The sequence below is a fragment of the Hippocampus bargibanti genome, linkage group LG02 (assembly GCF_051943395.1).
Source record: "Hippocampus bargibanti isolate YZ-2025 linkage group LG02, ASM5194339v1, whole genome shotgun sequence".
NCBI lineage: Eukaryota > Metazoa > Chordata > Actinopteri > Syngnathiformes > Syngnathidae > Hippocampus > Hippocampus bargibanti.
The window spans coordinates 31,359,127-31,376,483 of NC_142735.1; the positions used below are offsets into that span (position 1 = coordinate 31,359,127).

The 17,357-nt window shown below is 42.5% G+C and overlaps 1 protein-coding gene and 1 long non-coding RNA gene across 6 annotated transcripts; one reads left to right on the forward strand and one right to left on the reverse strand.

The window, feature by feature from the left end:
• Positions 1-432: 432 nt before the first annotated feature.
• On the reverse strand, positions 433-17,291 carry rnf4 (ring finger protein 4). 4 transcript variants are annotated; one of them, XM_088990973.1, is made up of 8 exons: positions 17,094-17,291; positions 11,832-11,871; positions 8,108-8,303; positions 7,937-8,019; positions 6,036-6,048; positions 5,838-5,961; positions 1,144-1,195; positions 433-1,075 (listed from the first exon to the last, which is right to left on the reverse strand). In XM_088990973.1, exons 2-8 carry the CDS (start codon positions 11,841-11,843, stop codon positions 926-928), a joined length of 630 nt encoding a protein of 209 aa, XP_088847099.1. In that variant the 5' UTR covers positions 11,844-11,871; positions 17,094-17,291; the 3' UTR covers positions 433-925. The 4 variants fall into 4 exon arrangements, with proteins under 4 accessions (XP_088847099.1, XP_088847098.1, XP_088847097.1 ...); XM_088990972.1 differs by adding an exon at positions 12,427-12,582 and having other exon boundaries at positions 433-1,195; XM_088990971.1 differs by having other exon boundaries at positions 433-1,195.
• LOC148902446 (uncharacterized) lies at positions 12,587-16,302 on the forward strand. 2 transcript variants are annotated; one of them, XR_016114300.1, is made up of 7 exons: positions 12,587-12,680; positions 12,816-12,917; positions 13,020-13,108; positions 13,738-13,813; positions 13,918-13,956; positions 14,547-14,789; positions 14,892-16,302. It is a non-coding gene; the product is annotated as an uncharacterized LOC148902446 (long non-coding RNA). The 2 variants fall into 2 exon arrangements; XR_016114299.1 differs by having other exon boundaries at positions 12,589-12,917.
• Positions 17,292-17,357: the final 66 nt, after the last annotated feature.

The following is a 17,357-nucleotide window of genomic DNA, read 5'->3' on the forward strand; positions in this document are numbered from 1 at the left end:
ATATGATTCCAATAGTTCTGAAGAGGAAAGCATAAATGTTTGCAATGGATTAAAGAAGTCCTTCTGTCTCAATTCGAGCCCTCAGGACTCCAATGTAGCGTCCCAGAAAATGCACAAGATGGCGGCCAAGCTCCGTTGGAAATAGGCTAATTTGTCTACTTGGAATTTGTGTCAGCGAGTATCAAATAGTAGTCTTGGTGCAACACACGATTCACCATCGCATTATGTGTTTTCCTTCTAATTTCACCATCAACACGAAGTTTTCCGACCAAAGTACCGCAAAATGCATTGTGTGTTGCTTTCTGACGTGATGTCACCGTCAGGAATCGTCACCAGCTCAAAAACAAGACTTCCTGAATATTCAGCGTGAGTCTTAAAACGTAAAATATAGCTATATGTGGGGGAATCTTAGTAAAATACACTGAATCGAAGTCATTTCAATTAAGTGATTTTACAAATTATGGACACAACTTGTCCCGAGGCGTCGGTTGTCATTTAAAGCTTGAAAATGAAAAAGCAGGAACCAAGTTTATATCCAGACAAATGCCATATTGGTCATGCAAATTGATTTAAAAAAAACAACCTTTATTGATTTATTTCTTCCTAAACCAATTGTCATCAGCAATTTTCCTTTGTTCTGAGTTCATATTGAAGTGGCTCTTTCGGAATGTCTTCAATATGCTCTTTCTGCACTATTGTCACCTTTGACTCAGAGAAAGAAGACTTCTGGACGTGCAGATGGGTGAAAGGGTTTCTGGAACATTCCGCCGGCGAGGCCTCCACTTTGCAGTCGGTCCGGTGACTGTTGGCGCAACGCTTCAACAGGTGGCGCTTTCTCGACGTGCGCAACTCGTATTACAAGAGCGGTCCAAACAAAAAAAGCAAAAAAACAAAACAAATCCAACACAGTGCAGGGCGTCGGCGCTCAGATGTAGACAGGGTGGTACTGGCGGGGCGTGAGGCGTCTGCGGCACGTCGGGCATGTGAGCGAGCGGCGCAGGGCGTCACGGAGGCACTGGCTGCAGAAGATGTGACCGCAGTTGGTGGACACCACCAGATGCCCGCTCGCCACCATCTGGACCGCCGCCGCAACGACAACATGAGTGTGCATACAGCGTATCCGTACGGCCTCCCGCATCTCACCTCAGAGTACGTGTCCATGCACACTGGGCAGCTGACTGTTCCCGAGGTCAACCTGAAAACACAAACATACCTTTACGACACCTGGACTTTTTCAGGCACGTGTGGAAGGAAGGGCTGCATTTCAGGGGCAGTCTTGAATTTGACTGATTTGCTCTGGGGGAAGGGTGGTGTGGTCATGTGTGTGAGGCGCAATCCTCCTCTGGGATACGGCTGGAAATTGGAAAGGAGTTGGTCCCCGCAGGAATCGGGCCAAGAGGGCAGACAATTTACGTGTAGTTCCCAATTCGGCCGCAAGAGGGCGAACTCTCGCGTACCCTTCACTACAGGCCAATTGAGATTTTTACAATAATAATACAGTAACACCTTGGCTTACGAACTTAATTGGTTCTCAGAGTGAGTGTGTAAGGCGAAAAGAGTGTATCCCAAAAAATCATTTTCCCATAGGAAACCATTAAAATGAGAATAATCCGTCCCAGGTCCCCATAAAACATTTTCTACTTTCTAATTTTCATAAAACTACACAAAATATACCTTATTTTATGTATAATAAATGTGCTATGGTATTATAATGTAAGAAAAACTGTACTGTATAATAAATTGGTTTTAAAGTCGAGGTGGCATTCTTGACAGCAGACTAACTTTCCACTCCCAGAAAAATAACTGAACCCGGTCTGCGTACTTCCACCTATGCAATATCAATCGTCTTCGCCCGTCTCTCACTCCTCACACCACTGCTATCCTCGTTCACAGTCTTGTCACCTCCCGGATTGACTATTGCAATTCACCTCTCCTTGGTGTCCCTCAGAAACTTCACCACAAACTTCAACTCGTCCAGAATTCTTCAGCCCGGATCATCACCAGAACCTCATCCTTTCACCACATCAACCCTGTCCTCCAAGAGCTCCACTGGCTCCCGGTCAAATATAGAATCAACTTTAAAATTCTTCTATATACATTTAAAGCGATCCATAAGCTTGCCTCCCCATACCCATCTGACCTTCTTCAAATTTCTATTCCCTCTCGTTCCCTCTGATCCTCTTCCTCCCTCCGCCTGTGTGTCCCCCCCAGCCCGTCGGGTGACAGAGCCTTCAGCTGCTCTGCCCCCAAACTTTGGAACTCACTTCCTCCCAACATTCGTACAACAGCGATTCTCTTCCCACCTTCAAGTCCCATCTCAAAACCCACCTATTTAAAATTGCATTTTCTTTGTAGCTCTCTCTCTTGTTTCAATTTATAATTGTATTTTATTTATTACATTCTATTTGTGACTGCATTTTATTCATTATAGTACCTATGCTTGTGGCACTATACAGTTCCATTTTGGCTACTGTTGAAAGAGTTCAAAGATGGTCGATGGCTTGATGGAATGGAGTGACCGGTTTCATCAGCATTAAAAAAGAGGAACGTAGCCTTCTTCTTTCACCATGTTGAGGAATGATTCCTTGTAGGTGCTTTCTCTGCGATAATTTTACCTTGTTCCTCATCAATTGTGTTCTGTTTAGCTGGGTTGATAGCTTTTTGCATCAAGTGGACAGATGGCTTGTGCGGGTTATTTGTGGAGCCTGATTGGTGGGATATTTCAACCTTGCACTCTACCCTCTGTTTCTGAACTATCAATGGGAGTAGGGAGGAATGTCGGTGCGATTTGACTGTCATCGCTGGACAGCTCTGGGGCCATTGTGCTTTTTTTGCGCCTGTAATAGGCAGAATCTTCACAGCTTCTTCACATGCCGCTTTGTTCAGCGGAAACGTCGGTGCTGTTGGACAGTCTGCGGTTGGATGGATGCATGGCTCGAGGAGCCCGCGATAAGAAGGAGCGTCAGCGCAGAGCGCCGATGCGTATGTAGAACTGTCGCGGCTTGGAATTGAAGCGGACTTATGTGGGACAGGAGATGTGAGACAATGTCTTTTCGTCAATGGATGCTACAGCTTCGTGTTTGCTTTCAACATTTAGCTTGAAGGAGATGTGCAAATTCCACCATGACGTCCCTGATCCACTGCTGAAACGGATGCTTTGATCCTCTCCTCTTTCATATAGAACAGCTTCATGACATCACAAAGAGGGTACAGCAATTCCCGAAGAATGAATGACTCTCTGTGTCTTTGTGTTGTCATATTTGTTATTTTTTGTTTTTCCCAAGATGGCGGCGCGTGAACAGGCAGCGGCTCCCCTCTCCCGGCAAATTGGCATTTTCATGTTTATTATGTTTGTCAAAGTCATTATAAGTGCCTTGCATGCTTGATCCGAGAGGACAGTAATTTCATCTGTGCTGTATGTCATGCATATTAGCATATTTGACAATAAAGCTGACTTTGAAAGTTGAAACAAGTCCAAATTTCACTGTTTTCTATCCATTTTGTCACTCTCTCTCTGTGGTCTGTCTGTCTCTTTAATGTTTAACAACCCCCCCCCCCCCCCTGCTGCGTTCTTGACCAATCACGGCGATAAAACTAAATACATATTCTCACTTTTTTGCTGTTCATTTCCTGTTTGGGTGTTAGTTGTTGGAAAGCGCAACTATGATTGGACGATACTGACCTAGGTTGACGGAAAGCGCAATTTTGATTGGATGATACTGGCCGTCATGTTGAAAAGGGTAAACGGCCCTTTCAATAAGCCCGGCGAGTAAAACAAATGACGATTACACTTCAGCTTGAATGCACCGGAGGATTCGCCTTTGTGGAGAGAAAAGGTTCTGATTCTAATTTGCAATGAAACAATACCATTGATGAAACAGTCGAATGTCAGTGGCATTTTAACAAGCCCCATGCTAATGTTAGCATCAATATACTTCTGCGAGAGACAGCAGAAAGCAAGTGTGGAAGCTAATAAACCGTGTGCAGGCTAGCTAGCAGTAACTTCGCCTATGTTGACTTTCATTCTGATCGTTGGGCTGGATTTTTACCAATCATGAGGAACGGAAAACCATTCATGTTAACGGTGAGTACTATCACAGTTATTTTAAATACAGTAAAGTCTCGTTATATCGATATTCTTGGGAGTCAGAAAAAAATGTTGATATAACCGTACTATCGATATGTCCGATCCTGTGCCGTACTACATGAAGCGGGGGCAATAAATGGGGGATCTTTGATATGGCATGTCATTTTTCTTATTGGGTTCATGCATTGCGTATCTAGCATGCTTTTGTACTGTAGTGAAGTGAAAAATAAACTTATGCATTAAATAAAAACGTCATTTATTATTTTTATAACGCACTCTTGCAATTGTGACTCTGCGTATCACTCGACATTGTTTATATTGTACACACGAGAGAAACCACGAACGGCAGCATGTACAAACATATGACAGTGATTATTGCAAGCGATAAAGATATCTGAATACAACACAATTAAATACATGTATGGAAAACGAAAACTGCAACGTTTACATTACTTACGTTGATGAAGTATTCTGTGGCACGTCGAACTATTTCGCGATGAAGGAGTTTCTTGTTGGATTGTCCCCCACAGCCACGATTGCCTTGTACGTTGTTCGGATATCACAATTCTTACGTTTCCCCATGGTTGAAATTTGTGTCAAACAACTGTATACTGTATAAGAAGACTACAGTATTGTGACGTTCTGAGGGAGAATAATAATTTATCATGTTTAAAAGTGCCGTGCTTTGCTGACCAACTAAACAATAAGCCCACAGTCAAAGCGCAGATGACTACAGTAAATCTGAGTGAAACAGACACGGCAGGGTGAACTGTCGGCTCCATCTAGTAGGAGGTCTGGCCTTGAACACAATTCGGGGCTTGGGATACTCCTTTATCACCGAAGTTATTTACGGCTTGAACATCCTGCACAGGCGCCAGGTTACAGACTTATCGGTTCATGGAGGGGACAACCAATTAGAGTGTCTGTTTTATTGCTTGCAGCTGTTGGTGCTCAGAACGCCCAGAGGCGTGGCATTATAATCAAGAAAACGATGTTTTACTAATTATCACTTTAATTTACATATAGGCTCAATAAATGGTTTGGCAGTGAGGCGCAGAATTCAGACGTATGTCATTTGATGACTGCGTCTCCTGCCGGCAGTGGGGACAATCTTTCTGGTTCCGAGTCTCTGTCCACGGTGTCTGACTGTCATATCTCTGACACGTTCTCATCGTCTTTGATCCAGGTCCGAAGTCCAACGCTTCGTATGGCGCCTTTATTTTATCCTTACTCTTCAACCACATTGATAAAGTATTTATAACTCTTTTGCAATGGAGGATTTGCTCCTTGTTGTATTCTCAACAGCCACGATTGCCTTGTATTTCGTTCCGAGGACACAATTCTTTTGTTTCGCCATGGTTGAAAATGGTAGAAAATGGCGTCTGCTACACAGCGCCAAAAGAGCACCGTAGTAACCGGATTATCGTAATAACCATGTATGTTACTAAACGGAACTAATTATACTTAAAAAGACTGGAAATTTGCCGGGAAATGAAAATAGTATCGTATTATCAATATAACCGATATCGATATTACGAGACTTTACTGTAATACATTCTGACATTGTGTTGAAAAGTGGCCGCGCGTACGTGCGCGTGGCTCTCACTGAAAAACATTTCTAAATATTTCACTCGTATGGCTCTCTTAGTCAAAAAGGTTCCGGACCCTTGCCTTACTATATGGTGACGGGAGGAGCGATGCGACGGGTGATGGAATAATTTGGTGGGGAAATGAGGTGAAGCTTTCTCACCTGCTGGAATGCGGCGTCTGCCGCAAGGGTAAGACATTGGCGCCATCCGCGGGAGGCGTGGCCTCGTCATCATCGCTGCTAACGATGTAACTTACTCCTGGGGTGTTCCTCCTGCCCTGATAACCTGATTGGCGGACAGGGACGGTGTCACGGCAAGTCCACGAATGCGGCAAAAGTCTTAGTGGAGGGACAGGTTACCTTCATCCACCAGCTGGAGCAGCAGAGCGGACAGCCACGTGACAGCAGCAGCAACGAGAGGCGGAGGAGGAGTTAGTTGGGGCTCGCCAGAATTAATTGAGATCACGTTTTCAGATCAAATGTTACGGCCCGCTCATAATGTTTAAAGGACAACCGACACCTCCGGACAAGTTGTGTCCATAATTTGTCAAATCACTTCAAATGACTTCGACTGAGTGCATTTTACCAAGATTCCACCGCATATAGCCATATTTTACGTTTTCAGACTCGCACTGAATATTCAGGAAGTCTTGTTTTTGAGTTGATGACGATCCCCGAAGTGACGTCACGGAGGGAACGCCCCTGACCGACAAAGCGACACACAATGCATTTTAGGTACTTTTTTTCGTCTGAAAACACCGTATTGATGGCGAAATTAGAAGGAAAACTACATAAATAACGCAATGGTGAATCGCTGTGTGTTGACTTCTACTGAGCGCATGTTATAAAGATTCCACCGCATATAGCTATATTTTACGTTTTAAGACTCGCGCTGAATATTCAGGAAGTCTTGTTTTCGAGTTGATGACGAGCCCCGAAGTGACGTCGCGGAGGGAACGCCCGTGACGGAGAAAGCACACAATGCATTTTGGGTACTTTTTTCCATCTGAAAACACCGTGTTGATGGCGAATTTCGAAGGAAAACTACATAAATAACGTGATGGTGAATCGTTGTGTGTCACAGCCAATTGCGATAACACGCATAAAGAAGGTGCAAGTTTACACAAATTCCTAGTGGACAAATCAGCCCATTTCCAACGGAGCTTGTGCACCATCTTGTGCATTTTCCGGGCGCTACACTAGAGTCCAGATGGCTGGAATTGATCCGGAAGGACTTCTTTAATCGATTGCAAACATCTATGCTTTCTTCTTCAGAACTATTTGAATCATATTCATAAGTGGATGAGTAACAAGAAAGCATCTTCTCAGAATCTGAACTCAGTGAAGCCATTGTTTTGATTACCTCCGATCACTTAGAGCACAGGTGTCAAGGTCAAGGCCCGCGAGCCAAATCCGGCCCACCACATCATTTTTTTTCGGCCCGCGAAAGCAAATCAAACTTGGAAAATTCCATGATGATTGCTAAAATCTGAGCCAAAATTTCATATTTTTGGATGTCAACCACAATAAAAGTCATTATTCTTGACTTCAGATTTGAAAACGAGTTATTCATTAATTTGCTGTGTGCTCTATATGTAGTATTTGAAGGGATTTAAACATTCTAATGGGGCCCCCAAATTCATAACGGCCCTCGAGAGGAAACCATAACCACAATGTGGCCTACGGCAAAAAATGACTTTGACACCCCTGACTTAGAGGATCATCATCAACTCAAAAACAAGACTTCCTGAATATTCAGCGCAAGTCTTAACAGGTAAAATATAGCTAGATGCAGTGGAATCTTTGTAAGATGCGCTCAGTAGAACTCATTTGAGGTGATTTTACAAATTATGGACCGGGTATCGGTTGTCCTCTAAGTCATTTTTATTGGTGTTTTGCATTTGACGAAAAATATCAGCCTGCATGTTTTGGATAGTTTATTGGATTGGATATGCCTTTATTAGTCTCACAGTGGAGAAATTTACATTTCACAGCAGCAAAGTGATGTTTGATTTGCTTTCGCGGGCCGATGAAAGGTTTAGATGCTGTAAAACGTTTTTCTGATGTCAGTTACGAAACAAAAAAAAATAGTGTCGGTTGTCCTTTAAGTAAAGATGGTGTTTAACAAAAAACACAAAGGGCACGTTCAGGGAGCCATCGCTCTCATCCCCGCCCAATGGATCCTCCTGTGGGGTGAGGTTAGGGTGCCTTTCCCTACCAGCGTGTAGATCTACACACTGCATGCATGTGTTGTTATTCACCAGGACAGAGTCGCTGCTGGTGAGGTCGACAACATGCGATGCTTCTGCCGCCTCAGCCGTCAGATCCACCACCTCCTCAATGCCTGAACAGCAACAAGAGGGGGTTATTGATCACACGTCAGCCAGACTTTGCTGCAGAAACCCTCCTCCCCCACCGCAAAGGCGACTCACTGTCCTCCAGCTCCAGCACGTCCATGGTCACGCCGGCGGAGGACGGCGGTCCCCCTTGGGGGCTGGTTCTTCTGGTGGCCACCCCGCTCGTGTTCACCCTTCTGTTAGCTTGGGCCGCTCTGCGAGCACGGCTGCGGGGTTTAGGCAAGCTAAACGCGATCAGGCTCCCTGCACGCCTTCTCTTTCTCTGTGGCGCCTACAAGCATAGCGACAAGGTAATTTCCCAAATCGAGGTTTATGAATAAAAGCGTGGTTATGTCAAGTATGCCTTTTGCCCACGCATGAAAACGTACGCCTGCCAGCTGGGTTTCGTCAAAAGGCCGCAAGAATGTTGCCAACTTGAATTGCGATGATTACAATCACCGATTTTGTTGTTTGGTGCAAAGACGTTTCCAAGGACCAAAATAACAAGACCCAGTGACAGATATCCATCATTCAGTCTGTGTCAGCTCTCAGTCGTACAGGAGTGGTCCATCGATGAGAAGGTTTCTTCAGCCGTCATCTGTACTCCTTTGAAGGTGTCGGACGTTTCACTTCTTATCCAAAAGGCTTTGGCAGCGAACATTTTTTTTGCTGGTAGTTTTGGCCCTATATACATATATATCCTTACTGACAATGTACATTGGGGAGACTAAACTTCTTCTTTTCCTTTCGGCTTTTCCCTTCAGGGGTCGCCACAGCGAATCAATGTCCTCCATCTATCCCGGTTTTGTGCATCCTCTTCTCTCACACCGGCTACCTTCATGTCCTCTTTGACCACATCCATAAACCTCCTCTTCGGTCTTCCTCTCGGTCTCCTGCCTGGCAGTTCAAGGCTCAGCATCCTTCTCCCGATACAATCACTCTCTCTCCTCTGGACATGTCCAAACCATCTCAGTCTGGCCTCTCTTACTTTCTCTGTAAAGCCTCGATTGGGGAGACTAACAAATTCTCAAAAAAAAAGACTTTATCAACATCGCAGGGATAATGCTAGTGGGCCTCAATCTGCAGTACATATGCACCTAAAAGCTAGCAACTACACATTTGACGACAACGAGGTTAAAATTTTAGCGAAAGAAAAGAAGGTTTGAAAGGGGAGTAAAAGAAGCTATTTTCATAAAACAGCAAAACCCTTCACTAAATCACCTTGGTGGGGCGAGGTTCAATTTGAATCGTTCCTACAACCGACTTCTTAGGCAACTTAGGCTTAGTTATGCTGATGAGGTGATAACAGAGCAAATGGGGCAATCAGGCCAGTCGTAGACCCCATACTCAGGCAGGACAATAACAGTAATCAGTCAGGATAATAGAAGTAATCAGTGTAGCCGCAGGGAGTAGTCCTCTGCTCCCCCCTGAGAGCTCGGACCAATCATAGAGTCTGGCACCGCCACCTCTGGACAGTAGGGATGGAGATATATATATATATATATATATATATATATATACACATACACACACACACACAGTAAAGTCTCGTTATATCGATATTGGATATATCGATAGTCCCGGTTATATCGATACTATTTCTATGCACGCACGGAGAAAATTACATGCAAACAGGGTCGGATATATCGATAGTCCCGGTTATATCGATATTTTTTCGGACTCCCTTGAATATCGATATAACGAGACTTTACTGTATGTATATATATATATATATATATATATATAAACTAAACTACCAGTAATACAGTAGGGATATATTTCGGGCCAAAACTACCAGCAAAAAAAATTTAGTTCGCTGACGAAGCCTCTTGGGTAAGAAGCGAAACGTTCGTCACCTACAAAGAAGTACAGATGACGGCTGAAGAAACCTTCTCATCAATATCCCTCATTGGCAAGAGTTGGACTCCTCAGTGTTTCTTATCCATCCCTCACCACTTCCAATGGTCAGCTCAGCTCAGCCGACGCCCCCTCTGTTCTTTTGACTTCAAGACGGCACCGCGAGAGTGACTGCCTTTCCAGCAGCTCATGTACTTCGTTTTTCTACTTTCATTCCTTTCATCACTGTGCTGCGGTGAAATGTAAATTTCTCCACTGTGAGACTAATAAGGGAAAATCCAATCCAATTGCAACTGCTTGGATCGCCTCGAACAGACCGGCCAACAAGCCGCGTGGGTCGTGCTAGTCGGCGAATTCGTCTGGGATATTGAAAGTGGGTAGAAAGCGACTGGCTAATATGCAACTGATGCAGCAGAGAAGCAGACGGGCTCCGCCGGCTCAGCTTCTGCTCTCATTCAAGCGAACGCGACACAGTAGGTGGCGTGAGCTCGCAAAAATGTTGATGCCAACTACCGATATTTCTGATAAATCTGAGTTTTCCCACTCCAGGAGATTTGGATTACAGGCTTACGAACTTAATCGGTTCCCAGACAGAGTGTGTAAGGCGAAAAGTGTGGATCCCAAAAATTCATTTCCCATAGGAAACCATTAAAATGAGAATAATCCATTCCCAGGTCCCCATAAAACATAATTTTCTACTTTATAAGTTTTAAAACTACACACAATATACCTTATTTTATGTATAATAAATGTATTATGGTATTATCATTAAAGAAATAAACTGTACTGTACAATAAAGTCATTTTATTTACCTTTTTGATTTAAACACGATGATGAACGTAGCCTTCTTTCACCATCTTGAGGAATGATCCCTTGTAGGTGCTTTTGCTGCTATAATTTTACCTTGATCCTCATCAATTGTGTTCTGTTTAGCTGGGTTGATAGCTTTTTGCATCAAGTGTACAGATGGCTTGTGCGCGTTATTTGTGGAGCCTCATTAACGGGATATTTTTAACCTTGAAGTCTACACTCTGCTTTTGAATTATCAATGTTGAAACGAGTCCAGATTTCACTGTTTTCTATCCATTTTCTCACTCTCTCTCTGTCGTCTGTCTGTCTAATGTTTAAACCACCTCCCCTCACTGCTGCGTTCTTGACCAATCACATGGCTTTAACCGAAGACTGGGGGCGGGGAATAGAGGACAAAAACAGTCAGCTGACATTTCTTGTTAGAACGGGCTCGTTTGCAAATGACACATGACTCATTACGGTGCTCCGTGTGTATACCGAAAAATAGTTATAATTAAATAGCTAAAAATTTCATAAATGTAACGTTCGTAAACCGAAACGTTGGTAAGCCAAGGGGTTCGTAAACCGAGGCATCACTGTACTTGAAAGGCGAATGACCCCTCATTTATTTCAGTGGCCGCATCATGAAATCGCTCCATTGGTCCCCTGAAAACAAAAGCCACGGAGGCAGATGAAGGGATCGCCGTTGACTTGGGAAGTCATGCCAATCCCACCTCCCATGAGCCTCACACTCAACAGAGCCTCACACTCTTTCTTGAAGAGACGCTCCATGTGAGGCTGTTAGGGCACATCACTAGACGAACACATTCTTAATTTTCATCTATTGTCAATCTCAATCGACACTTTTGTATACTTATTTCGAGTTTGATTGTAAACTCCCACTTCTAGATAGTTTGTAGCTGATAGACACTTTTAAACAATATCACCATTAGCTGATAGGCTTGTTTGAAATGATGTCACATGAGCTCTGCTTCCCCTCCCCCACCCCTGCTTTGGAACAACTGATTGCAAGTAATAATGATAACATTATATTTTAAGCGCCTTTCAAAGCTCTCAAGGACACTTCACAGTCAGACAAGCATAGGTACTATAATAAATAAAATACAATCATAAAATAGAATACAATAAATAAAATACAAGTGTGCCAACTTACAGCGTGACTCATAGCGGGACAACCACTGCGGGGAAGAACGCTGAAGACACATAAGACACAATCAATTATTGGACGGAAAATAAACAAGATAGATTAAGCGGGGAACTTTCTAACAACTACTGCCGCAAAATGGTGTACATGGAGTCACCGCATGCATGCATACATACATGTATGTGCGGACTCTGCACCGCACGCACACACACATCGTAATTTCCGGATTATAAACCGCAGCTTTTTCAAACCTGCATCCTGCGGTTCACGCAACGATGCGGCTAATTTATGGACTTTTTCTAATGGCTGCCATGGGGCGCTAGACCCCTCAAGGGAGTTTTGAAAGGTGCTTAGAAATGAAATGTATATATTATATTATTATCCACATATCAACACGGAAGTAGCTATATAGCTATCTAGGTGGATTGCCATCTCGCTAGCTATCTATCTATTAACTGGCTATTAGCTAGCTAGCTTTTCTCTCTATTTGAGTTATTCCAGGTTGTTGGCTATATATTAGCTATCTACTAGCTGGCTAGCTAACTTTCTGTCTATTGACTTCCGCGTTGAGTGAATGCTGGCACGTGTGGCTGCCGCTACTCACCGATTAAGTAACTACCAGTAAAGTCTTACTGTAGTTTAGGTCTTTCTGTTCTGACTTTAGTCAGAACAATAGGAACAATCAGTGGAGCTGCAGGGAGTAGTGCTCTGCTCCCCCCAACCTGAGAGCAGGGACCGATCATCGCAAAACGTCCGACACCTTCAAAGAAGTACAGATGACGGCTGAAGAAACCTTTTCATTGATGGACCACTCCTCACTGTAAACCCGAACAGTACTACTGACTCAAAGTCATTGAGGTCAGTCAACTCAAAAGCCGATTTTTTGTTTCAAAAACTTAAACGTTTTGAGTTTTCTGAATAGTCATGCGTTTTTAATTTGCAGTAAATCAATACTTTTGAGTTCATGGCTGTCGTATACTTATATATTTTGAGTAAACGGCAGAACGCTGCGTGATGACGTCACCGCAGGCGTGGTCTCACCGGGGCCAGTTTTACTTCTCGACGGCTAAAGCGTGCAGAGACCCACGAATTCAGGTGAGAAGACAAACAACATTATTTAATATTACAAGGACCCACTGTATCAATGCTGTAGTCGGTGCACAGAAAAAGTATATTTTGTTGTGTTTTTGACGACAGCAAATTGGAAAACGTCTGTGTAAGCTCTCAGTCGTACAGGAGTGGTTGTACAGATGACGGCTGAAGAAACCTTCTCAGCAAATTGGAAAGTAAGTTTGTGGAACTTGCCGCCTTTCACAAGTTAGCAAAGATGCTAGTCCGTGGTCGTGCTTGCGACTGAGGCCTTCTCATCCACTCTTTCAGCTGTGTTGTTTTGAGCCCGGGACTTATCCTATGTTAAGCGCTCTTCTGTGGCGATATATATATGAATTTTTCTTAAACGTCTCTTGTCTGTTGAAAGACACAGAAGTGTTATTTAGAGAATAGTACCGCGCAGGTTTAGTTGGGCGGTGGCCGAGTAATATCTGTTGCAGGTCATGTTTGTGTCCGCGAAGGTCCGAGAGTAATCATCAAATGGGTGTAAAATTAAGGTTTATATAAAAGGGTCACACGAAATCCTCCACACTGTGGCTGCAACGCCCAGCAGGTTAGTGCTTTGAGTTAACTTTGTTTGCAAACGATAGTACCGCGTGTCATTGTCCAGCACAAGCTATAGGCTTAAGCCATCTATACACGTGCAGCGGTAGTGCTGCAGTATTAAGAATGCACTAAGTAAATATAATGATAGCCAAAAAATGTACAGTGGATTGGAATATGTACAATTGATGCAGTTTAAATGGTCATGCATGTGTAAATTAAACATGAATTATTTTTTTTTATGTATTTTTGGCATATTAAGGATACCGAGAGAGCTGCTGGAGGCCAAGTCATCAAACTGCAAACGCCTGACTGGTTTGATTGCATCATTTAATCTGGTACATTAGATTTATTAAACTTAAAAAGTTAACATTGATAAATGTGTTTTATTAAATTAAAGGATTACATTCATTGTCATGTTTTTTTCTCTTCAACCTTTCAGCCCCCGGGTGCAAATTGGGCAACACCATCATTATCGAAGGTATGTTTACATTTTTATTTATGCTATACAGTAAAGTCTCGTTATATCGATATTCAAGGGAGTCCGAAAAAATATCGATATAACCGGGACTATCGATATATCCGACCCTGTTTGCATGTAATTTTCTCCGTGCGTGCATAGAAATAGTATCGATATAACCGGGACTATCGATATATCCGATATCGATATAACGAGACTTTACTGTATTCTTAATTACCTGATGAATATCATACTACATGTAGGTATTTTTTATATTGAACAGAATTTTACCTTTTTAACATCTATTGGAGTATTTTACACCATTACTTGAGACTTCATTGATTGTTCTTTCTTTAATAAAAACAATCTCAAGTCTCACATTCTCCTCTGCTTTTACCAGCAACTGATGTTCATTAATCATTACAGTGATGCAGTTGTTAAATTGCAATAGGGATAGTGCGGAGGTTCCAAACTATTACGAAGGATATGCTTGGATTTGAGCTATAATAATCTGTAACTGTCTTTAATTTGGACCCACTAGAATCACACCAACTTTACTTTGCTTATCCAAACACGTACTCATTCTTGAAAAATGTTTAATGTAATTGCAGGCCTAACATGGACCGGAGATGCAAACTTTGTTCTACATCCCTGGATACTCGGGCGAAGTTATTTAGCCATTATCGTTTGCAACATTTCCAGTATTCAAGAGTCAGCCCACTGCCATGTCTCGACAGCAATTGCATTTGCACTTTTCAGTATACGCAGATATACACATGAGACGCAGTCTGGCCCTTCGTGCGCTCCCATCATACCTACAAGAAGATGACTCCAAATTCTTCAAGACATGCAATGTATGTATTACCTGACTTAACACAAATGTCTATCTATGGCCACAATATATGCTATAACCTTTTACTTTATTCTGTATGTGTAAGTTTGTGTGTATTTTGCAGTGGGAAGAGGATCCAGACATTGAAAACACTCCTGTCGCACTTCTCTCCGTAACAACTGACAACCTCACTAGTGCCACCTTGTTTAACCCCGACAGCATTTCTGTTGTGATAGAAGATGGCATTATTGTGAGATGTCTCCCCAGGTTGGCTGATGCACACCTCCTCTTGTTTGGTTTAATGTATGCATTGCATTTAGATTATCCAAGAAAATTAATCCTCACATTCACCTTCATTCAGAAAATACTGCTGTGTCTTGATGATAACAGACCACTCAAACCACGCTTGCTAAGTTTGAAAAATGCTTTGTTCCGCAATATTGAAGGCACCAGTGCCTCCAATATTACGGAACAAAGTAACTTCAGTTTTACTCTGCTTTGTATACCTGTTTGTGACTGATTTTCTATTAATACTTTGATATGTAAACTTGGATTCCACCAAAATGTCTTTTTTCGTTTCAGGAATACTGTGTTTTTTTTTAGTAAGTTTTACCTTGATTTGCACCTTATAACGAGTACATTGAAATGTATTCGGTTGTATTTATTTAAGTATATGCTTTTCAAAGAATTTATTTTTTTAACAGAACAGCAGAGTATAATTTGTTGTTTTTTTCTGTCTTGTTGTGTTTATTTCACATCTTCTGCTCAGGGGTTTATTTGTTGTTTTGGTACGTGGACATGCTGCACATTTTGGTACTGTTATCATTTGTTTGATCAAAGGTTGTTTTAAACCTTAATAAAAAAATGTGAACTAAAACAGACGTGAGGTGTGTTTTTGTTTTTAGACATAGAAGGCAAATGTAAGTACAGTATACATGAATATATGTTTTCATGGAACATTATAAATTTGAGTTGGTTAAGCTTAAATATGAAACCTAATTTTAATTTAAAAATTAAGAAAACAGAGTAAACTGAAAGTACATCTTTTAAGTTCAGGCAAACTCATAACATTTAAGCTCAATCAAACTCATAACTTTTAAGTTCAGACAAACTCATAAAATTTATTTACACTACTCAAACATTTTGAGTAAACTACTTGAACATTTTGAGTTAACTCTACTCAAACATTTTGAGTAGTCTGTACTCAAAAATTTTGAGTTAACTGTACTCAAACATTTTGAGTTAACTCTACTCAAAATTTTTGACGTAATCAGTTGCCATATAAATTTTGAGTACTTTCAACTTGTGGGGTTTTACAGTACTGTACGACCGAGAGCTTACAGAGACGTATCCGTTTGAGCAGTTGTACAAGGGATAAAAATGTCAATGCTATATCGTTCACATTTCAAAATCCCGATTTCACGGGATTCATTTTTCATTCACTAACAACGAACGACTTTCAGAGCGTCATACTCCAGACCCATATCAGGAATTAACTAGCTGGCTATCTAGATAGCTATCTATTGGCTGTCTAGCTAGCTATCTATTAGCTGACTAGCTATCTAACTGGCTGGCTAACTATTAGCTATATCCTGTGACTATAAAGTGTCCTTGAGAGTTTTGAAAGGCGCTTATGAATGAAATGTATTATTATTATTATTCACATCCGACACGCAGGAGGAAGACTTCCATGGTTTCAGTTTGCAGGAGGTAGATGAGGATGGCTCTCAGTGACTTGGTATGTTTTTGTGCCCAGACCTGTTAGCGAGCGCTATCGTGTTGCTGCCGTGTCTCACTCCAGACATGTTTTTTTTTTTTAAACCAGCCCTTTTCGGGCAGTATTGCTACCGTAATGCTTGTTGTGTTTCTGCCGCGTAACAGGCACAGTTTTGAAACAAAAGTTTAGGTAGATTATTAAAACTTTTTCTGTGTACCGTCTTTTTTATAAGCATCTCATGTTTCATTTTGGGCACATGCGATTTGTAGACAGGTGCGTTTTATGTATGTACAAAATGTTTTTTCCCTTTAAAAATGTACTGGGTATGGCTCTGTAGTCCGGAAATTATGGTATAGAGTATATATCTTAAATCTTAAATAGTTTAAATGTAGTTAAAAACAGTAAACACCAAAAACACCACAGGCCGAACCAAAAGACACGGAATAAAGGGCGTGCAGTTTTAAAAAAGCAAGAAAATACTTCTTGGAGCCACGCGGCGGGGTCGGAAGCTTGAAACGTCGATTCACACACGACAAATGAGGAAAAGTAGCAGCGACGCGCCGCTTCTGGCAGCTCTCAGAGGGCCGCCGAGGGAGAAGCGTCACTCACCGCCTTCGTCGGTGCTCCACTTAGCTTCGGTAGCTTCGTCGCTTCCGCCCGTCGACGAGGCTTGCTAGGCGGGCGGGCGGGCGGGCGGGCGAGCCGTTTCGAAGGGAATGTCGAAAGTGGGCCTCGGTCACATTCGTCCGGCGTGCTTTCCCGCCCGCTAATTGTCGCGAGACTAAGATAAAGGCGAACCAAATCCGGCCCACGCCTCTTCCTCGTTGTAGAGCGCGGAGGGTGACAGCGCAGCCTGCCGGGCTGGAGGGAAAC

What these genes read in the sequence shown, in the direction of transcription:
- rnf4 (XM_088990971.1), bottom strand. An exon ending in CGTGCTGGAGCTGGAGGACA is followed by an intron (nt 8,020 to 8,107) that starts GTGAGTCGCCTT and finishes GTTGCTGTTCAG; the next exon opens with GCATTGAGGAGGTGGTGGAT. An exon ending in CAGACGCCGCATTCCAGCAG is followed by an intron (nt 1,196 to 5,837) that starts GTGAGAAAGCTT and finishes TTGTGTTTTCAG; the next exon opens with GTTGACCTCGGGAACAGTCA.